At 40.4% G+C, this 26,756-nt stretch overlaps 2 protein-coding genes across 4 annotated transcripts in view; both read left to right on the forward strand.

Annotated features, from left to right (window-relative positions):
* Positions 1 to 13,068, forward strand: part of LDLRAP1 (low density lipoprotein receptor adaptor protein 1) — a 30,701-nt gene extending 17,633 nt beyond the window's left edge. The window contains exons 2-9 of one of the 2 annotated variants that reach the window (XM_083173637.1): positions 256 to 398; positions 1,287 to 1,399; positions 3,117 to 3,231; positions 5,395 to 5,467; positions 9,722 to 9,817; positions 10,329 to 10,453; positions 10,938 to 10,972; positions 11,770 to 13,068. In XM_083173637.1, coding sequence (XP_083029763.1) covers positions 256 to 398; positions 1,287 to 1,399; positions 3,117 to 3,231; positions 5,395 to 5,467; positions 9,722 to 9,817; positions 10,329 to 10,453; positions 10,938 to 10,972; positions 11,770 to 11,914 — 845 coding nt within the window. In that variant the 3' untranslated portion in view covers positions 11,915 to 13,068. The remainder of the gene's footprint in view (positions 1 to 255; positions 399 to 1,286; positions 1,400 to 3,116; positions 3,232 to 5,394; positions 5,468 to 9,721; positions 9,818 to 10,328; positions 10,454 to 10,937; positions 10,973 to 11,769) is intronic. The other variant, XM_083173638.1, reaches the window with a different exon arrangement.
* A 9,564-nt stretch (positions 13,069 to 22,632) lies between these two features.
* The window catches only part of MAN1C1 (mannosidase alpha class 1C member 1), a 76,488-nt gene continuing 72,364 nt past the window's right edge, over positions 22,633 to 26,756 (forward strand). The window contains exon 1 of one of the 2 annotated variants that reach the window (XR_014470432.1): positions 22,633 to 23,044. The gene's annotated coding sequence lies outside the window, so the exon portion shown is untranslated. The remainder of the gene's footprint in view (positions 23,045 to 26,756) is intronic. The other variant, XM_083173640.1, reaches the window with a different exon arrangement.

Consider the following 26,756-nt stretch of genomic DNA (forward strand, 5'->3'; position numbering starts at 1 on the left):
AGGGAGGCAGATAATGATGTGCTCCCCTGGGGCCAAAGTGTTTGGTCTGGGTTTTTTTTTTTTTTTTGTGTGTATAGAAGGCAATACTGTCCACTCCTGCAGATCACAATAAATCCTGTAGTGTATTTGAATAGGACCCCACAAGGCTTAACACTGGCTAGTAGCCTGGGAATTAAACAATTTATTTTTTCCTGGAAATTTACTTTTTTCCTCAGTTAGCAGTTGTTAAAGATGTAAACACTATTCTCTTTCTAGAGCTTCCAGAAAATTGGACCGACACCAGGGAAACTCTGTTGGAGGGAATGCTATTTCATCTGAAGTATTTGGGTATGACCTTGGTAGAACAACCAAAAGGGGAAGAATTGTCTGCAGCTGCGGTGAAGAGGATTGTAGCAACAGTATGTGTAATTTCTTGTTTTAATAAAAAAAATGTTTTGTTTACATCCAGAAGTAACTTCTCCAAATATTGCCATTTATTTTAAATGTATGTTATAACAGTCAGCTTAGATTGTGACGATGCCTGTAGGTCTAAATAATGCAGTAGAACATCACCTGTATGGGGCTACCTAATGGTGTGTACACACGGTGAGATTCCCTTGCTATTTGACTTAAGATTCGAGTGCTATGCAATCTTTGCTATCTCTGTACTTTTAACATACAATTCATACAATCAGCATTAGATTTGCACTATATAGTCATTGCTGCCCTGTCTATCTGGGTTTCGATTTGTGCTATCACAGGAGCGCGCATTGGGATCAAAAGGTAAAAAACCTGTGATACTGCTTTCACATTGCAGAAATGGGTAATGACACGGTATTCTTAAATGGGACTTTAAAACTGGTCTGAGCCTTGAGACCTTTCACATTGCAGGTGAAAACCGTTTTAAAAATCATTTAATACCATTCAAACATTCAACCCGTTTAACCCCAAAGGGACACGTTTCAAGCCATTGAAATAGAGCTGTTCAAACTGCCAAAAAAACGGCTTTGAACCGTGTAGGACTCTGCTTTTTAACCGTGTTGAAATACCGGTAAATCAACTCTGGCACTTTCACATTGCAGCCTTAAACGTTTTAAAATGGAAAAAAACGGCAATATACCGTTTTAAAAGTGCGATGTGAAAGGGGTATGAGATCTGCATGCGATTTTGCTATATAGTCAAAATCTGATGTCAAATCTCACCGTGTACACACAGCATAAGACTTTTTAACCAGGGGAACTATGGAGTTTGGGTGTGACAACTTTTGGAAAGTATGTCTCTGCAACTTATTTTTTATATTAAACCAGGCCAAAGCAAGTGGGAAGAAGCTACAGAAGGTTATTTTAAAAGTAACTCCCAGAGGAATAGTCCTTAATGACAGTATTACTAACCAGCTGATTGAAAATATATCCATCTACAGGTGAGTTAATGCTGTACAAGTGTAACACTTGGAAATAGTATTTACAGATATTGCTGTGTAGCGCGCACCATGCAACTCGCTCTAGGTCCTTGCATTAGTATCGCATGTTATAATAACGGGATTTCTACTTTGTCCACCAGATGTCACTTTCCCAGAACTGTAAAGCGCTTGCCTCTTATAGCCAACGGACTCTTCCGTGATTGTCTTTAGTCTGTGTACTAAGTTGGGATTTTATTTGCAGAATCGGCTATCTCTAAAAGTATTCCTGGTTTCGTACTTATTAAATAGAACAACATAAGTAACCTGTAATCCACTGCCACTCGCTCCCTACTGTACAGTATCTCATAGATATGTCTCCCACATTGTCTCCATTGCTGTGCTGCCATTAAAATATATATTATATTAATAATTTTGTAGGATACAGACCATTACCATAGCCACTAGGTCATAGCCATCTGCAAAAGGAGCCAAGACCAAGGCCTGTGTTTGAGACCCTGTACAGTAGGAAGCAAGTGGTAGTGTATTACATGTTTCTTCCAATTAATAGGCACAAAACCAGGAATACTTAGAGCTAATAAAGCTGTGAATAAAATCCCTAACTTAGTACACAGAGTAAAGACATTATCACTAGATAATAGGACTCAATAGTGTGGATGGCGGAGGGGCTTTGATCCAAGCACAATTAGCTCAGTGGGAATCTATACTATTGAGTGATTGTGAGGGGGTATGAAGTCATATTAATGAGATAACTGAGTGGTACAGCAGTGTACATGTTGCTTTCCATTTTATGAAGACAAAACCTGGAATGCCTTCTGAAAAAACACTGCTGTATTTGGGATTAAGATGCTGCACGTAGTACTGGTTGGTAGAGTGGCTTTTTTTTTTTAAGGTAACGTGATGGGTCCGCCTCACATGTCACGGTCTACTGCCACAGCATTGTATTAAGCGTAGTCTTAACGTGGAGCATTCGCCACCCAATGGTTAAACTGTATTACATGGTGTGGGGACTAACGCACATCATAACATTATTTACAGCTCTCGATTTTAGCAGCCTAAATAGAGCACTATGAACAACGATGTATGAGGACACATCTGTACATCTCCAACCCTAAAGCATTATTGTACTGAACACTTAACTTATTCCTGCATCCCCCAAGCAAAGTTCTGGCTCTAGTGTGAAACCAGAATATTGTTAAATCCTAGTGAGTAACACCAAAGTAAGCTCTTAAACGTCAGTGCTCTTACAGAACTCCAAAGTAATCTCGTACAGAATAAACTGTAGAGGTGAACGTAATGAAAATGGTCTTCAATGTTTTGTTTAATAAAACTTCTGTCTGTACACATGGGGTGACTGGTGCTTAAGCACAGATTACTTAGCACAAATGCGATGCACCTATGGTGTGTGCTGGGTGATCTGTGGGCCATTGTTCTTTTGTAAGAATACTGGCGATCTAGCTAAACTTGACGATCTTGTCAGGCAATAGTAACTCATGGGTCCGTGCAGTGCCATCGCTGTGGGGTATACACACTGGGTGATGTGTGCTTTAATTTCTTAGACATAGCCCTGAAAGCACCCCATGTGTACTGACCCTTTTTTTTACAGTATGTGTAGATACATGTTGGTATGCTACAATTGTGTAGTTTCACCGTTAAAGAGTTGGTGTAACTGACCATTTCTGTGCATGTCTGTGTACATCCTTTTCCCTCTTCTTTGCAGGATATCATATTGCACAGCTGATAAGCTGCACGATAAAGTTTTTGCCTACATAGCTCAAAGTCAGCAGAATGAAACTTTGGAATGCCACGCGTTTCTCTGTACAAAACGGAAAATGGTAACCTTAAACCTTGACTAACTCATTTGTCCTCTAACTCTCATTTTAAAGCAAAACATGATATTTGGCTGCCCATGGAGAATCTTTCTTCAGCCATGTGAGCGCACTAGTCTGAAAGCAGGGAGTATGAAATGAAGTCTGTGTAGTACAATCTTGTGGACCCTTTCCTCGCTGAAACGGTTTTAGTGGGTGTGGTATAGCACACCGACAGTCGGGATCCCTACTACCCAGGCTCAGACAGCGTGGGAGCTCAATGTAGCACCTTGCAGGCTCGCTGCGCTCACCACTCTGCGGGCACAGTGGCTCTCCACATTATATTATCTCCATGGGGTCGTGGACCCCCATGAGGGAGAATAGCCGGTTGCAGTTGGAACCCCAAGTGTTGGGATTCTGATGTTGGTGAAATGACTGTCTGAATCCTGACTGTCAGCCATCAGGCACCTGTTTTAGTGTTGTCTTTCCAGATACTTTAAAAGGAGGGAGAAACTTATTTTTAGTGTGCTCGTTGGTCCAGAAACTAGGATTCCAAATTTTGGACCTAAATGGAGACTTTCCTGTTAGATCCATTCCTTTGTTATCTAGGTTTTGGTTTTCCAGTGGTATATGGAACTGCAGGTCTCGATTTGGTTTGCCACATTGCTCTGCATTTTTATGTTGACTTTGCTTTTGTCACACAGATCGCAAATAGACTAGTGGGAGTAATGAAGATCTAATAAAATGATGCATTTCCAGGGGATTTAGTGCATGGGTTTTCAATGGTGGCATACTGACCTCTATTTGTCATGACTGTTAGGATGGTATTAAGCAGACATAAGTGTCGATCCACTTAGCTGCCATGATCTTGCGGATGCACTTTACATGGCCCAGAATTTAAACAAATGCTTGAGGCAGCTAGCAAGTTTGTGTGAGTTCGAAGTTTGGGTGCAGTTGCCGGTATTTAAACACTGCGGCAACAGCACCTAAGACCCTTCACAGTTAAGATCCGTGGATGAGGGAAATGGCATGTAGGAGGTTAAATGTTTAATATTTTAGTTTGTGGAGACAACTGCAGGACTTAATATTTCCATACTCCTTCTATTTTTGGGTTTCTCACAGCTTTGTGTATGGTGACTATGCAGAGTGATTTATAGGGTTTGCTCCACTAAGTCTTATGCCCCATACCATACACACAGGGAAACTAACTTTTTGTCCTGAGTGATCTAGTTCAGCACAGATTTCTCAGCACCAGCGATGTGTGCTGAGTAATCTGTCAGCCATTGCCAGGCTTGATCATTAAAGTCTGAAATATAAACTGCAGGACCACCCATCACTATGGGGCATACACACGGAGCGATTTGTGCTTAATATCTAAGCCATGGGTCTTCAACCTGTTGCCCTCCAGATGTTGTGGAACTACATGTCCCAGCATGCCCTGACGTTTTGGCATGCTGTTATAGGAAAATTGTGGCAATGCATGTTGGAACATGTAGTTTCACAACATCTGGAGGACCACCCGTTGAAGACCCATGTTCTAAGTGATCTAGCCAGATTGCTTTGAAATCCAACTGAATAACAATGTGTGCTCCTACGTCAGGTGCTTTTGGCGACACAAGCATTGGGTCGACAGTCAAAAGGTCAACCTGGGGTTTTTCACTTTTTTTTTTTTTTTTTTTTGTGCCGAAAGGCAGTATTTCATGCCCTACCATCCAATAGGGAGTGGTGGGAGAATAAAATTGTGCTAAGCCTATCAAGCCACTGTGCCCGAAGCATGGCAAGCGCACACGGTGCACTTTAAACCGTCGACTTTCAGGTCAAACAGTGAAAAATCCCATGTCCACCTAGAACATATCGACCTAGACACCTTGCAGTATGTTGACCCAATGATCCTATTCCGTAAAACGTGGTTAAACATTACAACACAACTGTCTAACAGTAACCAGTCTGAAAAGCTTAGCTGTGCTACACTTGGTCACCCACTGCAATAGGTAACAGAAACCAGTGTGTTTGTTGTTATCTCTCTCCCAGCCTTTAACAGAATTTGCTTAACCTCATGGTGGACTCTGCTAAAAAAAAAAAAAAAAAAATGCATTCAATAATCCACATATGAAAGTAGTAAGTGGCTACAGGAAAAAAGTAAGATTTGCTTTTAAAATGTCTTGTGTTTTTGTTTGTTTTTCCTGTTAGGCACATGCGGTTACATTAACAGTAGCTCAAGCTTTTAAAGTGGCTTTTGAGTTCTGGCAAGTATCCAGAGATAGTAAGTATATCCACTTAAATTACAATTGTGTGGGTTTTTTTTTCACAGCTAAATACATGATGCCTTATTACTCACCCCTAAAATAAAATCCACTAGTCGCCCCATATTTCCTGCTTTCCTTGTTATGTAGTAATTAGTAAGGCTAACATTGAGCGAGAATGCTAGAACGCTTCTGTAAAGGTTATCCATGTGTATTTGGTCAAGTTATGCTGGGTTGTATTTAACTGGCTAATAATAAAAAATATAAAAAAAACTAATTGTTCAATCCATAAGATTCTGATGTAACTACTAAACTTTTTGATACGTCTGGTTTGAAACTAGGTTTTTACTGATCTATTTGTTAATTGGAAATATGTTGTGCATTTTACCTACAGCTTAGATATAAACAGATTGTTGAATTTGTAAAAAATAACCTAACCTGTGGGAAAGAAATGAGCTCGGATACAGTAGATGATACCACGGAGGCCATGTGGGCTGAGATAACTGATAATAACAAAACCCAATAATAACATTTTAATAGGGGTATGCTACAGACCGACCACCAAACGTGAACGATAGGGATGAGTCTCTACTTTTAAATCAAATCAAAAAAAGTCAGACCAGGGGCAGGTACTAATGGGGGATTTCAATTTAGCAGATATTGGGGCAGATGTATTAAGCCTGGAGAAGAGATAAAGTGGAGATAAAGTGGAAGGAGATAACGCACCAGCCAATCAGCTGTGTTTGAAATATGACAGTTGGGATCTGATTGGCTGGTGCGTTATCTCCTTCCACTTTATCTCCAGTTTATCTCTTCACCAGGCTTAATACATCTGCCCCAGTGATTGGAAAAAAGACCTGTAAATCGTCAAAAAGCAGTGTTTTCCTAAGCTTGCTCAAAGATCAATTTATCACACAAACGGTAGAAGATCCAACTCGTAATGAGGCAATATTGGATTTAGTATTAACAAATAACACAGATTTAGTATAAAAACGCCAAAGTAATTGAACACCGTGGGAATAGCGACCACAACATGCTTTCACTGGAAATCAACTTTTGTAAACTACAACATACAGGACTGGCCAAAATACTAAACTTCAGAAAAGCTAACTTCGAATTATTCAGGGAAGCTCTAAAAAATGTAAAGTGCCAAGTTATTTGAAGGGAAGAATGCAGAGGAAATGTGGGATGCATTAAAAAAAAATGTGCTCGAATCATTAACTACTAATACATCCAAAAAGTCCAATAAGGGTAAATTCAATTAAAAAAAGCCATCCTGGTTGGACAAAGTAAGGACGGCAATCAACCAGAAAATAAAAGCATTTCAATTCTATAAAAACAAAGTAAACGAGGAGGCGTTCAAGTACAAAGAAACAAAACAAATTTGCAAAGAGGAATTCAAAGTGGCTAAAAGAAATACGCAGATCGCATAGCCACTGAAAGCAAAACTAACCCAAAAGTTTTTCAAATACATAAATAGTAAGCGAATAATGAAAGAACATCGGCCCATTAACCGACATTAATGGTAAAGTTTTACAGAGGATAAGGGAAAAGCAGAACTGTTAAATGGGTTCTTCTCATCAACTAGGAGAGAGCAGATGGAGGAATGCACAGGTAACACAATTGGGATGAACAATCCGGATCTTAATATTTCTTTCACGACCGATGAGATAATATTGAGGCTCAGCAAAATCAAAACCAACAAATCACCAGGGCTAGATGGGATCCATCCTAGTGTGCTAATGGAATTAAGGGAGGAACTTGCATTTTTGATAATTCCCTATCAGAATATCAGAGGTAGTGCCAATATTCAAAAAATGAAAAAGGGATGACCCGGCTAATTACAGGCCTGTGAGCTTAACATCAATAGTGGGTAAAATATTTTAAGGGATGGTATCCTGGAATATTTAGACCTTCATAGTTTACTTAGTATTAACCAACATGGGTTCGTGAAATCATTAAAGCCAGACAAATTTACTAGGCTTCTATGAGGATGTCAGCAAAAACCTTGATAATGGAAACACAGTAGATGTGGTCTTCCTAGATTTTGCAAAAGCTTTTGATTACAGTACCACACAAGAGGTAGATAAATAAAATGGAGGACCTGAGATTAGGGGCAAATATCTGTAGATGGGTAGGGAACTGGCTGTGTAATAGAGAACAAAGTGGTTGTGAACAGTGCTGTATCAAATATGACACCAGTACTAAGTGGCGTGCCACAGGGTTCCGTACTAGGGCCCTTCTTTAACATATATAAACTATATTGGGATGGGAATACTCAGCAATGTATCCATCTTTGTTGATTTTAATAACTACTCAATTTTGTGTCATCAGCAGAGGATGTAACCGCACTTCAAAGTGATCTTAACAATCTAGATGAGTGGGCTAAAAAATTAAATATAAGGTTCAATGTGGATAAATGCAAGGTTATGCACCTTGGGAGGCATAACCAGTGTGCTAGTTACAACCTAAGCAGGGAGGCATTGGGTTTCCGTACTTAAAGTATCTAGGAGTCCAAATAGATAACAAGCTGGGTTGTAGTGCTCAATGTCACATAGCAACAAAAAAGGCCAACAGAATTCTAGCATGTATTAAAAGGGGCATGGAAACTAGGGATTCATAAGTAATTATGCCACTGTACAAGTCATTGGTTAGACCTCACCTTGAATATGGAGTACAGTTCTGGGCCCCACACTATAAAAAGGACATCATAGTATTGGAAAAAAACTCAAAGAAGAGCAACTAAGCTAATCCTGTGAATGGAGAATTTAAACTACGAGAGATGAGCACTTTGGGACTATTTACAGTAGAGAAGAGACGTTTAAGGGGGGACATGCTCAACATGTACAAATATATCAGGGGCCAATATAAAGAACTGTAAAGCACCCTTTTTACTGCAAGAAAGGAATCGAGGGCATGATTTTAGATTAGAAGAAAGAAGATTTTGTTCCTTCAAAAGAGAAATTCTTTACGGTCAAACTGGAACTCTCTTCCTGGAGCAGTGGGGTCGGCAGACACAAATACGTTCAAAATAAGGTTGGACAAACATTTATTGGATAAAACATCCAAGGGTACTAATAAGAATCATATTCTGTCTTTTACAAGGGATAAGCTATTAAAACCTCGGTTGAACTCGATGGACGCAAGTCTTTACATACAGTAGTTACAGAGTAGATAAGGCTGAATAGACAAAATACTATGGGCAGTATTCAATGAGAATTTTGACTATGTGCAGCGAATCCTGTTTAGGATTTGCTGCACATTCGCCACTGCCCACCGTGTTCCGGAGCCTCGCCGGCTCCAGTATTCAACGAGTCAGGGGCTCACTGCCCCTGACCGGCGAATTTTAACTCCTGCGGCGATGCGGCAGGCAGGGAGATGGAAGTCTCCCTGCCTGCCCCAGAACGTTTGTGGGGGGGAGGTGGGCTCCACAGGAGCCAGGCAGCACAGGCTGCCCCGGGATAGCCAACAGGGGGCCGGGTATTCACTACACCCGATCGTGCATATGTAACGATCGGGTGCAGTGAATATATGAATATCTAATGCTCGGCTCCCGGCCCCCTGCTGGCTGCTGTGTGTAAAAAAAAAAAAAAATATATATATATATATATATATATATATATATATATATATATATATATATATATATATATATATATATATATATATATATATATATATATATATATATATATATATATATATATTTATATTATTCTCATGAATAAAAATAGCATGCCCCTCAGAATAAAATTCCTGATTTTTTTTTTTTTTTTTTTTTTTTTTTTTGGACACCAAATGTAAAAAACAAAACACTTTATTTTAAAAGTTCACATTCCACTTCACCATAAAAAGATAGCTATTGCTACTCTGTGAATCATGGCGATAAAAACCTTGAAATGTATTCGCCATCTGGTCATTGAATAGGGTGATTCACCGTTTTAGTCAAAAAAATCGCCTTACAGCACAAAATCGCCATAAAACATGGCGAATCAGGCTCATTGAATACTGCCCTATATATGAAATCCTTTATTGCAGATGCTATCTCCAGAAATCCCTCATGTTCCTTTATGAAGGCCATAATCTTTTGTTCTAGATCATCCTAATCCTATGGCTGCTTCTATGAAACGGTGTACACTGTTGGTTATAACATTATATTTTAACTATATAGTCAACATGGTATGCTTTTAAGCAGCATTCGATCCTGACGCCCCCTCTTGTTACTGACATTAAGCAATAACTATTGGGTGTGTTAACTTTAATTTCCTCTTTAGCAGGTAAAGAAAAGCGAGAGAAGCCTGGCTCTGATGGAGAGGGGGCAAGTAGCTCTCAGTCTGATGGGTCCTCAAGTCTTGCCAGTCTTAAAGGAGGTTAGTTGAGAAAGCGCAGTTGGAGGGTGAAACAGACATTTAGTAAATGTCTTTGGGAAGGGTTGCAATATTTGTATGTTTTATATAGGTAGCTTATACAGCCATAATTAATGGATCCATTATAGACTAATGCATTACAAAACGCTTTGTGTATATAATTATGTATGGCTTGGCTGTATATTTCAATCCTTATTTAAACAATCTGAAACGTCCACAACTTTTGAATGATACAAGATCGTGTACCGTAACTAAAGGCTTAGGCCTTGAGGGAAGGTCACTGTAGGAAGAGGCTTGTTTTCTGTGAGACATGCATTGCTGAAGCCAATTGAAATGTTGTCCCCCTCCCCTTGATGGATGTTATGGTAGTGGTATATTTGAGTAATTGATATTTATTAGTAATGTTAAAATGATCAAGTGACTTGCTAGAAAGGAAGTAGTCGTACAACTTGTTTTATGCCAATTTGGCAATCTTTCCTTCCTGTATGTCTAATTCCTGTAACTGTCATTGCAGCTACAGGTAATCTCTTAGAACTAGATGATGCTACCAAAACCTTGGATGGGATAAATATCGGTGACAATCATTTTGATGATATATTTCAACAAGGTGCTCCCAATGAAAACAACAACCTAGTATGGGTAAGTTGCACATACACACTTGTAATCAAGCGAGAGATTTTTGTTTTATTCTAAGCAGAATTTAATTCTTAAGGCTATATAACTGTAATTTGTATCCGATGCACAGCATTTAAAAATAGAAGCCTAAATATAGGATGAATTGGGAAAACCTGTGAGACTAGCTTCTTGATTAACGGCTCTAATGTGAGAGTAACAAATTGTACCAGTAGCAAATTCAAATGTAATTTAGATAACTAATACACAACACAGAGAGGCCATGCACAACTATCACTTTGGTCACTGGATGCCCTACAATTCACCCCCCCCCCCCCCTCTACTGAAGTTGACACTATATGAAAATCTGTGTAAAACTGCCACTTTAAGTGTGTGTTTTTTTTTTGTTTTTTTTTTTAGAATAAATGGAAATGTATTCTTGTGGTTTGTTGCTGTAACACAATTTATGTATACTAATGAGCTAATATTGTGGTGTTTCTCCTCTATATAGGAACGTGATGATGGCTTGGATGAGGCATTTTCAAGGTATTGGAGACCTATGGATCTCTGGTGTTTGTAGTTATTGTGTGTTTCTACAGTAGTCTGGTTATGAAATCACTGCACTTAAGGGGCATACACACAGGGCTTTTTTTTTTTTTTTTTTTTTTGTGCTTTTTCTAAGCATCTGACTCGCTTAAGGTGCCCATACACGTTACAATTATTGTATACAATATCGCATCTTTTTTTGTGTGTGCTGCACATACTTTTTGTACTAGATAGTATACAATATTGTATATAACCATTGTAATGTGTATGGGCACCTTTAGAAATGAAGCCCTTTTTTGATCTGAGTACACCCTACAGTGATGTACCCTACAGTGATGTATCAGAATCGTCCAATGGACATTGCATGCATAGGCAAAACACTGTTCGGCACAAATCTCTGATGCATTGCATGTGTGTAGCAATGTTTGAGTGATCTGCGCTTAAATGCCTCGGCTGCAAGGTTTGCTAGGACTTTGTGTAGATATGTACAGGAAACTGGTGTTTGTTGTCAACATGCAGCCTATTCAAGAGATGCATCACAAAAAACCTCAAAAGTACGCCGGTTCAGTCTAACCTTTCTTCATGCTCCCTAGTAAAGCAATTAGCCACAATCTGATCGCTGGTAACTCTGTACCCATTCTAATTTCTCATTTATGAATCACGCAGAGAAACAGGAAATGACATAATAAAGCCACCTAGTTTGTGCTGACATTTGTTTTGTTCTGTCACGGACAGGCTGGTAAGTATTAACTGGTTATTTTTCATATTATTTTAACACTTTCTCTTCTCCCCTCCAGACTTGCAGAGTCCAGGACCAACCCTCAGGTTCTTGATATTGGCGTGACTGCAAGTGATTTCCAGACAGAAGAATGCTCCTCTCCTTTCAACTGGGACAGAATGGATTTGAATCCTGCTGATGGAGATGAACTATTTATGTTCTGACACTGATAAAAACACTGCCTATTTTCAATGCAATAGTCCCAAAAAATGCTTGACATGGGACCACAAACCAAAGCTTTTTCATCTCCAGATTTTTTCTACACCATGATGGCGGGAGTGGAGGGTAGGGTTGGTTACTTTTTTTCTGGAGCAAAATCAAACTACCATTGTCCAAAGGGCCGCAAAGTCTTTGTAATAAAGAACTTAAGAACTTCTTTCAGAGGTTGTTGCTTCTGGAAAACTGTTACAGATTTGTAACTGGACATATGCATTTTTTATGGTGTACTTTATAAATGCAACAGATACAAGATTAGTACCAAGCTTACTCTGCAACCTTGGTTATTTACTACCCTGCAGACATGTTACACATGTATATTCTACAATTTCCTTTGTTTTGCAGTGCTGCACAGACTTCTGCCATCCCCCTAAGTAAACCCCTCCTGGCTTCATGTGAAATTAGTCCTGTTGCACACCACTGCACAAGCTTACCCCACATGTTTTGTCTCTTCATAAAGTATTCCAACAGCACCGTACATTTCATTTTCATGTGTTTATACACAATTGATCGCACTTCATTGAGCACTGCACTTATATTTTATTTTTTCAATTTAAAAAAAGAACTTTAAATTACTATGTTGGTGACAATGGTAACATTTTACGTAATGCATTATAGATGTTTGCAAGGCACATGGTCTGTATTGCAGACTATACTGCTATAACTTTGTCAATGTCTCTTATCCTTCTGTTGGCTTCCACCTGACTTGTGCACTTTGTATATTGTCTCTGACCTGTATTATCTAGAGCCCTTCATGTGAGTGTTGGATTGATTTGACATGACAGGTTTGTCAACACTAAGGTAACTAAACCAGGTCTTTACTTCCATCTGTTCTTTCAACGCTGTAAACAATATAAAGCTGTTTTAATTTTATTCTACTGCTAAAAATTAATGCAGCACATGCCCATTAAACTTTATGATTATTTGATGTGAAAACACTATTGCCATGAACAGTATGAATTGTGAAACGTACAGTATTTTCAAAATGTGCTTGGTTGTAATGTAGCAACTTTATTTATTTCTTAAACTTAAGACCTGGAACATCAATCGGTCAATTTTGGTGGCTTCTTTATATGCTAATTAAAAATAAGGGTAAGTGTAACACCCTGTGTCTGCCCGCTGCTTTAAAAAACATCTGAAAGGGGAACTTTGAAAGATTGCTCTTCAAAAACCTGGATGTCATTAGACTGATGCTGGTGTATACACTAGTTCCTGCTATTTAATGTACCCCCCCCCCCCCCCTAAATATTGGTAGTATAAGTGGGACTAGCTTTGTTTTGGGGTTTTTAAACCACCCCACCAGCAATAGCCCTTCAGTACCCCATTGTATGTGTCATTTGCAGTGTCTGCACCAAACAGTAGCTGGTACCACTCCAGAATGCCTTTTGGTGTTGCGCTGGTCCTATAGCGTGCGTTCTAACACAGATGCGTCGCTTAACTTTTTTAGCATGGTTGTCTGTTCTCTGGTTAGGGAGTATGGTGAGCAGTACTGAGGGTGCCAAATTTTAGCTGACCCTGTAAGTGCTCCAACTAATCTACCATTTGAGTCTTTTATTTAAAATTGAACACCCTTCATAGCTCCCACCCACAGCAGCAGGCGCTGTTAGAATGTTTCACTTCAGATCTGAAAATGCTGTGTCTTTAAAAGGTATAAAACGTGTCTTACATGCTAACCCATGTGCAAGGAAAGTTTCAGTAAAGTTGAGAAAAATTTAACTAGGAGGGCTTCTGACCTAACCTTGAGTACAAATTGGAATGATTTTTGTGATGCTAAATCCCCCCCCCCCCCCCCAATATATATATTGATAGACAAATTCATATTTATTTTTTTTTTTTTTGTCACTTATCTGAAATATTTTGTACACCTTTGACATTATTTATTGTAGAAAGGGGAGTTTTGTTTAAGTATTTGCTACTCTAATGTACATGGGGAAATATTTTAGCAGCAATATAATATATTTTATACTGTTGTATGGTAAATTATTGGCAGCTTTCTTTTGAAAACCAAAATAAAATCCTGTTTTGGAATGCTTGCAATATTCTCCCTAATATTGTAATATTACCTTTATGACAGTGTTGGCGTTTCTATTCTGTTGGGAGTTTATGTAATTAAAATACTCTTTAGTTCTCTAAAATACTTTTGTATAACTATAGCAATTTCACTAGATCGCTTAGAAAATGCCCTTACATTGCTCTGTGTAGCGATGCTGGATAAATGTAGTTAATCACTGGTCAGGGCCAGTATTCTCACCAGAGAACACTGGTACTGACTGATTGCTGAGCACGCATCCCTCTGCAGTGATCTACAGTGCTCAGATCGCTCATCAACATATGTGTGTATGCCCCTTTACACTGTTCAGCTATCTTTTTATTTTTTTTTCTTCTCCTGATCAGACCCTAAACATAAGGGTATATTAAGTTTGTAGTACTGTTATTTAAAGCTACCTAATGATTACAGTACAATCCTATGCTCCAAATCAAATGCAGAGATATGTCATTTAAGTAGTGTGACCATTGCATACATGACTCTTTATGGCTGGGGTAGCCAACCCTAGTCCTCGAGCTACGAACAGTGCATGTTTTGCAGGTCTCCTCACAGAATCACAAGTGAGCTACTTGGCTCCATCTGTGTATCTTTTAAAATGTGTCAGTGATTAATGAGTGCAGCTGTGCAGCAGCTAGGTTGTCTGGAAAATGTGAACTGTTGGTAGCTCTCGAGGACTAGGGTTGGCTACCACTGCTTTATGGGCTCGGACAAAATAGGAAAGGGGTGTTTTTTTTTTGTTTTTACAACTGCACTTAATTGCAGCCTAAGCTCTCAAAGCTGCTTGCTCTCAGAGTAGCTTTTATCAACTACTTTTTGTAAATGAATTTGGGTTCTGACATTCTTGTGCTGCAACACAATTGCCAACATACCTTCCCACCTCCCCCCCTGTGGTTTTGTTACTACTGCAAGTAGAGAAATGTACCAGTCACCTTTTTTTTTTTTTGATATTGGACTTTGATTGGTTTGCCAAAACCACCCCTTCATGTTTTGGCTCTGTATTTTTGAGAAATTGGAATAGCTACAATCACAATTGGGGTGGTTTTGTCTGTCATCCCCTCCCCCGCACTGCATTAATAACCTCAATATTCATTTTCCTTTTACTCTAAGCATCACAAATTTAGCTGGATAGCTAAAACACAATATCATGGCAGACAGAATAATAACTGTCTTAAAAAACCTTTTTCTCCCAAAGAACACACCATGCAGCGAAAACAGGTGCAAGATGAATGTCATTGTCAACCGACCCTTTATGTAGTAGAAATAAGATATGCACACTTCAACCATGGATGCTGTCACCGGTCTATTAATTTACCAAGCTTTTGATGGTGACTGTCATATGTAGTGGCATTTGACATGTTCGTAATTGTAGTCCATTCCTTTAGTTCAGATTTCCAAACTTGCTCCTGTCTGCCATGCAACACTGCCATTGGTTCTGCTATGAAAATGCAGTTTGTGGAGTTGTTTTCTTTTTCCCTTCCAGCCCCAGTTGCAGGGGACATTGGAGGAGCTGTTGCTGAGCGGATTGTTTGCACATCTGCAAAACAGATAAAATGTAGGCTTTATACCTAGGTTTGAGCATGGTGGCCAAAATGTAGCATTTGATCACCCTTGAATCCTGGCAAAGAGCAAGAAAGGTTCCATCCAGAAGTCCCACATACTTAGTGGAATGTCTTTGTTTTTAGCTCCTCTCTGGGTAATTCTCTGAAAGCCTGTGGAATGACCTGACTTAAGCTGGCAGTGCCTAAATGAATTTCACGTGTGAAAATTCTAAGGGTTGGAGAAATGCACAGCATTCCTTCACTGTGCTTGAGTCCGGGGCATTCCCTTTGCCTATGTAATAGGTGGATGTATAAGCATTAATGGTCTTTTGATGGGCCTGCATCTGCAAGCATATATAAGGTAGTATTCAACCTTGTTATCACCTCTTTGAAGTCTTCAGGTGATGGTTCAGTCTACAACACAGAATGTGGAAACGGTTTTGGGCCACTGACCTCATCTCTTGCATGTCCAGATTTAAAAAAAAAAAAAAAAACTACACCACCAATTTGTGTGCTGGAATTTGCCCCAGATGTAGTGCTCACATAATATCTGTGGCATTGTCAGATATCACAAATCCCCAGGAGAGTCTAAGCAGGGTAAGTAATTGTGCAATGATGTTCCGGAGTTTCTCAGCAGTATGCTTTTTACAGAAACTGATGATACACCACATAGGAATTGCTATTGTGTAAGGCCCAGTGGGCTGTCACAGTAATGTAGGTCTTGGCTTACCCTGTTACACATGTCCATGGTTAGGTGGAAAGTGGATACAATGGCATTTTGAGGACACTTTTCTTCGTGTCCCTGTGCTGTCTTCAAACCGCTTGTCTAGTGAAGTGGAATCTAGACTGGATTTGGTACTGGGAACACAATACCTTCAGCAACTGTTTAAATACCACTGCACTGATCCTGGGCACATATCTAACACCAGCATAAATGTTATAGCCTCATTACTCTGCTTTGGAACAGGATGACTGATGTCACACTTTATTGCAAAGGACTGTTCTGACAGGTAATTGCTTAGTTTAAAGTAGTAGAAGTGGTCTTCTGACTTCCTCTCTGGGTTGACTCAGTAGGCGTAATACACAAGGATCCTGTGGCGGAATACCAGATAGGAGAGGGTTTAGCCATGCCATTGACATGGCCTGCAGGACTACTACTGATTAAGGAAGCAAGTGACAATGAGGGAGTTGGTGTTGTGGATTGATGGTGCTTGGATTTGGCAGGGAAAGTGATTAAGGTGTCATTCACATACACTCGGCAAAGTTTTGAACTTGACAGTGACATGATGAATGCGCTGCAGGTTACATATGATGGAGGATGTTCCTAGGTGGTTAGTATCCTTGCCTTTCACAAAGTCTACATGTGCTGACTCTTGATTTTTTTTTGGTCTTTTTCCCAGGCATGACAATGGGCTTTTTCATGCAAAGGCCAACAACTGTCTCCACAGGTGCCTGATTCAAACTAACAACATCACCATCAGAAGCCTCATCAACTGCCTACTCCGTGCCAGATACACCAATATCCTACTCATCCTGGTGTATTTCTACAGGGACCTCCTCAATCTCAATGCCAGCAACTGGTCTGGCAATGCTCCTCCCAGCACTTGCAGAGTTCATACTCTGGAAAGAACCACCACTTCCCATACTGTATTGAGAAGGTCTGGCCTAGACATTGCAACTGTGTACTCACTAGGACTCTCCTTGGGTATTTGTGATATCTGTGCTTTAACCAATTTTATATTTTGAGAGGAGGACTTCCATCTTCATGAGAAACTTAACCACCGATCATGAACAGATTGTTCTCGTTAACTGACTTATTTATTAGCGTTTCTTTTGTTATTTCAGGCCTCCTATGCCATTGGGATTCGGCATTAGCAGAAAACATTGATGGATTTACAATGTCATGACTGGTGGTAGCAGCTTCAGTACTACTAGTCATAGGAAGTGGTTCCTGATCTTTCAATTGAGTTTTCTCCATTTCTCTATCAACACTCGCCATAACTGGACTTATATATGGACGCACAGGGCAGCGTTATTGGACTCATACAGCAGCACTATTGCACGTATATATGGCTATACAGGGCAGTACTACTCCACATATATGGCTGCACAGGGCAGCACTACTGGACTAATATACTGCAGCACTATTGCACAGATATATGGCTGCACAGGGCAGCACTACTGCACATATATGGCTGCACAGGGCAGCACAACTGGACATATATATGGCTGCACAGGGAAGCTCTACTGCACTTATATATGGCAACACAGGATTTATAGGGCAGAAAGGCAGCGCCCAGATATATGGCAGACTGGGCACCCCTGGACTGATAGAGCAAACAGGACATGCGAGAGTATGACCGCAGACCTACCCGAGCCACCACTGACAAGAGGTCTGTCCTGCACCCTCTCCAAAACGCACAAGAATCCGACAGTGGGATGATGATGTTTGAGGGGTGGGGGCTCGGATCTCGGAGATCCAAACATGCTTATCCCTAAATTAAAACTTCTCCCTCCCGGTCACTTTAATGCTAGTATTTGTTGTATGACTTTAGTATGTTACATGCATGTAACCATCTCATTTTCCTATATTGTTGTTGTATCTTATTTTGGGATCCGAAATGAGTCATGTGATTGCCTTGATGAGGGTTATTATGGTACTCTGTGTTTTCTCTTGTGATCTCCTATTGGAGATGAAAAATAATATATTCTAAGGGGAAACTATTAAAAAAAAAAAAAAAAAAAACTGTAGACCGTGGGTTCATAAAAATGTAGGACTTTGACTTTACCACTCTGTGTAATGTTCCTAAATAGTTAGATGTGAAGGTTGACAGGAGCTTGGAAAAGCCATACCCTTTCCAGTCAGACTACTCATAATGGGTTACAGAAGAAGCCACATGCATACAAAGTAGCAAAAGAATTGATATCAATATATCGGGGAAAGGCGATTGATATGCGTGTGCTTGTGCCAAGCTGCAGATAAAAAGAAGGGTAGTCAGTCCCAACAAAATATAGCAAAAACAGGAAGAGTTAAAAACTATATATAACTAAATATATATATATATAGAAAGGTCAGACCGGCACTCTTCCTTAATGGAGATGATGACCTGGGTGCCCCCTGGATCTGTGATGTAGTATGCGGTGCTATGCAATCAGCGGCACTCCACAGGAATTTTCAAGTGATCAAAAAGATTTATTAAAACCGATGTTTCAGGGCCATAAATAGAACCCCTTCTTCAAGGTGTATAGACAAAATAGTGCAGTAAGATCCTACCATAAATACCGGAGGAATGTAAGTGCCTCGCCATCCGTGCAGGGAGTCAGACTGGGCGTCTGACGTCATATCCGGTGCTGCTGCGTGACGACTGGAATGGGTGGGTTGTCATGGAGACCGGACGCTGTAGCCGGCTGTTATGACAGGGACGCGCTGTGCACGTATAGGAGAATAAGCCGGCAGCTGTCAGTGCCCTGCTGCTCCGTGCATGGACTCGGGGCTGTGAAAAAAACAACAAGTTTTATATATATATATATATATATATTTATAATATATAGCAATCCAATTCCCAGAAGGGAACAAACAGCACTCAGGAGACGGTTATAGTGAATGAAAAAAGACAAAGTGTATTGGGGATGTTTCGGGGGATAAACCCCATCCTTAGCCCAATCCTACAGATTGGCAATGCAGAGACTCACATCAGCAAGAGAAGAGGAATTACAGAGCAGGAAATATACTCATTCTGTCACTCAAAACTCTAACAATTTTGTGATAATCATTGCTTCAAGAGACACAGTTTTGCTATTAGGGAATGCTAAAATAATGGCAGGGCATGCTGGGATGTGTAGTTTCACAACAGCCGGAGGGCCACAGTTTGGACATGCCTGCTCTAATGCCTTGAGATTTAGGTGTCATTCTCTCCACACAGCTACCTAATGCAGGGGTTTCCAATCTTTTTCTAATCACGGCACCCTAGAGTATGCAAATTTTTCCAAGGCACCCCTAGGCCCCAAAATATATATATCAAATTAAGTAGATTGGATTTATATGTGGTTCTTAGGTTCAGTTATGTGGTAAAGGGCAGGATTTGGTTCTCATTGTACACATTTTATGATTGGCAGCCACCAGCACTGGTTTTGTCCAGAAATAATTGAGCATAAATAATTTGAATTGGTCCTGGACGACCAACCCAGGGCACCCCTGCAAGTGTCCCGAGGCACCCCAGGGAGCCTAGGCGCACAGTTTGGGAACCACTGACTTAATGTTTATTTTTAAATTTTTTGCAGCATAATGTGGTTTAGGTATAGATATGCCTTCCTTGTTAAATACATCCTGTTTTATTGAAAGAAAAATAAAAATGCTAATTATAAGTAGCTGGACATTAGTTTTTCCTTAGCAGACCAGGTTTTCCAGAATAAAAAAAAGGAATTATGTAGTATCTGGGCGCCCGATTTTGTGATTGTATGTGATATCGCATGCGATTCGATGCGATTTTGCATAGGATTCAATGTTAACAAGGTCCTGTTCATTTCCCCACTATCCAAGTGGGCATAGAGTTGATTTTATATAGCGTGGCGAGTGCAGAAAACCGCCGAGCCCGAAGCGTGGCGAGCGGACGCGGAAAACATTTTAAGTAATCCGAGGCCGCTCGCCACACTATATAAAGTCAACTCTGCCCACTTGGATAGTGGGCGAATGAACAGGACCTTGTTAACATTGAATCCTATGGAAAATCGCATTGCATGCGATATTGCATGCAATTTCAATGCGATTTTCCGACCCGATCTTAAAATCGGGCGCCCAGATACTACATAAGTACCAAAAAAAAAATACAAATTTGTTGTGTTTCCAGTAGTTTCTTTTTGGAAACAGCATGGGAATTCACTTGATGAAACTCTGCTAGGAGTACCAGTATTTTATCACATGGGCATATATCAATTGTAAGGCCTGTCATGGAATGTCCAAGAAAAGCAATTATTGAGAAATATATCTGCATACTAGTGGTGTACATGTAGAGGTCAATTTGTTTAAAACCCAACGATAACCACTGGAACTTGTGAAATTGATTCCTAACTTAATTCAGCTGGTATAAAATCTATATATACATAAAATGGTTTGTCAACTAGATTACTAATTCAACTAATGCATTCATTGAATTGTCTTTCAAACATGTGCCAAAGTGCATGAAAATAAAATACATTAAGTGCGTCATAGTGGCTCTGTGATGTATAGCTGATCTAGCACAAGTACCACTTCCATTAGGTTTAAGAAAAAATGTCGCTTTGTTCATTTTCAAGGGGGGTAGAAAAAAATAAAACTTAACCTGGGCAGCTCTGGCAGCTTGTTTAAAAAAAAAAAAAATCAACCTGTCCTGGAGGGGGATATTGTAGTCTCTGTTTCCAGCAAATCTAGTGTCACAATTTACATTGTCCCCCATTAAAGCAGTGCACAGAGGAAGAGACAAAAATTATGCACACCCTCAGTTATGTGAATTCAACTGGCAGGACACATTTGTGTGTAATGGAAATCGTAAACTATACTGTTGGTCAGGGATGGGGAACCTTCGGCCCTCCAGCTGTTGTCGAACTACATATCCCTGCATTCCCTGCAACAGTTTTAGAATAGGCAAATAGCAAAACTGTTGCAGGGCATGCTGGAATGTGTAGTTCAACAACAGCTGGAGGGCCAAAGGTTCCCTATCCCTGCTCTAGGTACAAAGGGGGTTATTCTAGTTCACTCTTTCTGACAAATTCCTTCTTAAGCTGCCCACTTAAATAGCACGCATCGCATTGCATGCCTTGTGCATGCAATGCAATCCGATGCGATGTGTAGCTAGTACAAAAAGTATGTGCAGCACATACTTTTTGCATCGTACTATGTGATGCGCGGGAGCGCGCATCGCATAGTACAGAACGGAGCCGGTCCACAACGGACCGTGTATGGGCAGCTTTAGATGAACAAAACCATGTGCACTGCAGGTGGGGCAGATGTAACTTTTGCAGAGAGAATTAGATTTGGGTGGGGTTTAACTTCAAAGCGAGATTTATATTGCAGTGTAAAAATAGAGCAGCCAGTATTTACCCTGCACAGAAACAAAATAACTCACCCAAATCTAATTCTCTCTGCACATGTTACATCTGCCCCCCTGCAGTGACCACATGGTTTTGTCCAAAAGAATATGAGCTAGTTATATTTTATTTGTAAATCATATATGCTAGATAGAACACAAATATGTCTGTTTTTCCCCTCCTCCTTCTCTCCTTAATTTGTCTTACTTATTTTAATACTTCAGTACTGATCTGACAATTGTGTGGTCAGGCACAGCAAAACACCACAAAGGTTGGAAACAATTCTGAGCATTAATTGTACTGCAAATGATCTTTGTGTCATCTTGCATAATAATTGTGCACAAATGCAACTAGGGTTACTGGCTTTAGCTGTGGCCCCTGTGTAGAGGGTGGACCCCACAGCAGTTGCGTGTTTTACCTCTGCACACACATCTTTTACAGGGTCAGTGCCAAAGAAATACATAGACACAAATGTCAATTAAATGAATGTGCTAGAATTACTGTTTGCAATTATTTCCAGGGATGTGTTTCTGCTGAGCAAATAAAAACATGTCACACTACTATAAAATAAAATAACATTTCTGTAATTCTGCCTTGTTTAATTAAATACTGTATTGTACAAAGGAGACACATTGCTGCTCCCTGGTTACAGTGTTGAAAGCATACCGGTGCATTTATAATTTGATAAAGATGGTAATTATATGCTTGTGTACAGTCCCAAGATAAAAATAAATGCAAAAAAAATAAAAATAAAATTCTTTAGTTTAATTAGTGATATTAAATAACAGTTTGTGCAGTTTGCTTCCAGTAGACCTGGAGCTGAGCATTGCTTCCCAGCAGGTCAGACAGCCCATGGTACCCAGTAAGGTGCTGGACACAGACCCTGACATGTAAAGGCCATCAGAAGAATCACATTAGGGCCAGCCTATAGGAAAGTCTTCTGCTTGACCAATCCAAGCCTGCTTATAGCGAACCAATTACAGCCCGGGTTACATCCAACCTACTAAACTGGCATCTATGGGTGATTAAATGTGGCACTTTGCTGTGATCCCTAGTACAGCGAGCAAGCAGAGCAGCAGCAGCATCCCTCCCATCCCCACACACACACACACACATCTGCAATCTGCACGGACGCAGCCACACACTGGATGGTACTTCTTCCATGAATCAGATTATTGTGGGATACATCATGCACACACTTTGCTAGCAGACAGCCAAGGCATCTGTATAGCACATCTGGATTTATGTGTCATTAGAGCTAGTGTTCTCAAGGCTGGATGTAGACAATGATGCATGGCCGGGGTATTGCACTTCATTGTCATTTAGCAGCCCAGCTACAAGATGGAACATGCAGGCGGATGGCAGAGACACAGGAATTGTTTTGTTTGAAAAGAAGCGGCTGCTGCAGAGGTGCAGACTGTGCATCCAAGGTAAGGCGATGGATGGCGATAAGAAATGCTCGCTCCTGTATTATTATGGACGATGTATGAATGCTTATGTACCTAGCTCTCAGTATGGCATGCAGCATTGCACTAATAGAGCAGCACTAGCGCTGTATACACACATTCTGCTCCCACTTGTACAGTGAGGAGTTATATATACCGCTATTACAGTGTGTATAGACTGATCTGCAGCACCTTGGTATTCCATGGGCACATTACGCTCCGCTTTAAATTATAATCACGTTTCTGTGTAGTGGTCGGACTCGATTTGATCGTTGTGACTTGTGAGAAGTAATCGGCTATGGGATTGGAACTGTGCAATAATAGTATCCCTTTACACCGGTCGTGTCCATCAAGCTGACTGTCTGCTCACAGCGTCATAATACACTGGCCAGCCATTGATCTGCTAAGCCAGGTCCTCGTTGGGTCTTATAACGCTGGTAGTAGGAAACTGGAGTAAAAACGCATAGCAAATATGCAAACGCAGCTGACATGTTGTTTACGGTTTGAGGTCATTGTGAAGTCTCTCCCAGTGTCTGAAGCCATTATACACAAATATGGAATGTACATTTAAAATAAGAGTTCGCAGTCGAACCATAAGTAAATACAACACCAGTTGGTAAGGTGCCATTGACTGCAATGTGTTCTAATAGTATGCTAGTAGAACTCATTCAATTAAGTCCAGACCGTATAGGTAACTGTTTGGAGTATTGTCAGATATTACATAATTTCTGGCCAGAGATGAATGGCACATTAGTAAAGTGTAAACACCTTGTCTGTATTGATCAGAAAATGCAATAAATGTTAATTGTCTGTTTCAAAGGGGAACTCAGCATCTGAGTCCAGTAAATGACATTGGTCTCTGCCCCCTGATCAATATTGTGACTGTTTGCAATAAATAACATATACTCTTTTTTCCACTAATTTGCTGGTCTTTTGGCTTCTGGCCAATCTTGTCTTCATGTTAATCTCTAATATGAAATGTAACCTACCCTTTAAACTGCCACATTATTCTGTTTTGTTAGAACAGTCACTTTAAGGATCAAAGAACCAATAGTTAGATTACAATTGCACATAATGTATATTATCCTCATGCCAAAATCGGGTGTGCTATAACACACCGACAGTCGGGATTCCGACAGTCATTAGCCCCATGTCGGAATCCCGACAGTCATTAGCCCCATGTCGGAATCCCGACTGCACAGCGGGGTGAGCGCAATGAAGCCCCTTGCGGGCTCGCTGCGCTCACCACAATGCGGGCACGGTGGCGAGCTGCGCTCTCCACCTATTTTATTCTCCCTCTATGGGGGTCGTGGACCTCCACGAGGGAGCAGTCAGGATTCCGACGTCGGAGTAGACGTCCGGCAGCCGCCGAGGGTGTGGTATAACACACCGACAGTCATAACAACTGTAAAACTATAGGTTGGTATATGATGTAAATAAAATAAATGCAGCTTTTATAGAGTATATTATGGCTTTCAGTTGTTCTTTGAAGCAATGCTGTTTTTCTGACACAAAAGCACATTAACGAATCCCTCCACCATTTCCTATAAAAATAAATCACAGATTCACAACAGGAAACACTTGAACACACCTAATGGACTGGAACATATCCACAGTATTGAATGCCTCTCATCTGAGAAAACTGCTGACCACCAAGGAAGCCCCTCATTCTGCATTTTCTTTGGAGATAGTATTGAATTCTAGAGTGCTCCAGGGGAAAGGCGATAGGAAAAAGAAGTATTGGAGGAAAAAGACTAATAAGAAGTGATTCTGTTGCCCTTTAATCAAGATTTTGACTTAATATTGGAAAATATATATTTTTTCAATTAAGTTTCAAGAAATGCTGCGTATTGGCCCTTATTCTGATTGAGTCGGACAGATACACATTCAGATACAAGATTGCGTATTCCTGCTGAGTGCGCATGTGTATACTACGCAATGCACATGTGCAACGGTGGCACTCCGCACACGGACGGATCGCTACACACAAAAAATGTCCACCGAACACTCTCGGACAATATGGGCGTAATGTGGGCGTATCTATGGGCGTGGCTTTAAAGTGGGCAAAACTGGGCGTAAATCGCGGTGTCAACATGGGTGTGGACGAAAAGTGCTAGGCGTTCACTCGGACTGCTCACAGAGCGGTCGCTACTCAACACACCCAAAAACTTTGGTGCAAACAAGTAGCTTTCATGGGCTCTCCTACCTCCAAGTCTGTCTGTTGTTACCCAGTTTGTTGTATCACTGTCTACCATTGTAAAGCGCAACGGAATCTGCTGCGCTATATAAGAAACTGTAAATAAATAAATAGTGTCTCGGAGGCCAGTAGTTCATGTGCACCGCGTTCACAATACTAACCCACTCCTCTGGTCAAAGTATCCCATTCCTCTACCGAGATTTCATGCATTAACCCATTCAGTCATTGCAGTCTGCAAAACTGAGGCACACATACACACAGGTATAGGTTTGAAACATTCTAAGGAATACACTGTAATGTTGTAAGCGTTAATGTAAACTGCAATTTGGGTGTACAAACATTTAATTGAATGTAATTGAAAGTAATGGAGACCATAGAGTTTGGCTAATTGTTTAATGGGTTTGAAGTATGAGGTCCGTGCGGATTTGTGCTGTGCTCTGAAACAAACCAACAGAGGGAGTTCGGTCGGCTGTGCCGTCGCTCGGTGGCTGAAAGACCGTCTTCGCTCACCGTATGGATGTGCGGTGCGTTCGGTCCTATCCGAACGAGTGAAGTAGAATAAGGCCCATTATCCCAAATTAGGGGAGGTAGATGGTAATGGCTGTGGTTGTCTCCATGTATCCTGGTGAGAGCCACTTCACTGTTCTATGCTTACAGGTTTTAAAATCAATAAATAATTCCTGCAGAGTATCCTTGAGAAATCATTTTAAAAGTGCAAGTACATATGCTGATCATTGTAAAGAGAACTAAGAAAATATGAAGGTCTATTTCAGGTCTTTATTTTTACATTATGAACACACAGTGGTAAACAAATTAAACCGGAGAGAAGAAAGAGAAAACATGGATCCCTATGGAAACTTCTACATTTTGCAATAGTTCAATCAATTAAACTGGGAAGATAAGGTTATAAATAAGTATGAAATAGAGGGTCAAATGTCATAGGGTGTGAGAATCAGAAAGTAATTTTGGGAGCGTTTTCCCATTTTTTAAAGCGGCAATCAATTATACTGGAAAAAAAGGTTGATTTTGTAATGATTGCCGGTTTAAAAAAATGGGAAAACTTTCCAAATCTCTCACTTTCTGATTCTCACACCCTATTACATTTGACCCATTTGACCCAACATGTCCATATAACTTTTTGTCATTTCTGGTGGTAATGATCTGCAGGCTGCAGTTTCTGGGGTATATACAATGACTTTTGCGAGCTGTGACAGCGAGCAGTGCTGACTGCTCACTCTATAAGCTTGCATGGTCAGTATTCAACTGACCCCCTGCACACGCCATTTTCACGATGCTGGGTTTTTGCAGCAACGCATTAGCCACAAGCCTCACTGTTTGGGGGAATCCTCACCATCATCTGACAACAAGGGTTCCCCCGGAACAGTGATTAGATTGAGTGTTTGGCGCAGGGGTTGAACGATGAGGGTCGCTTGTTTTCGGCGGCATTGAATATAGCCCTCAGTTGTACAAAGACTACTCGCCTTATAGGAGGCTTTATCA

The sequence above is a fragment of the Crinia signifera genome, chromosome 2 (genome assembly GCF_055691185.1).
Source record: "Crinia signifera chromosome 2, ASM5569118v1, whole genome shotgun sequence".
Lineage (NCBI taxonomy): Eukaryota > Metazoa > Chordata > Amphibia > Anura > Myobatrachidae > Crinia > Crinia signifera.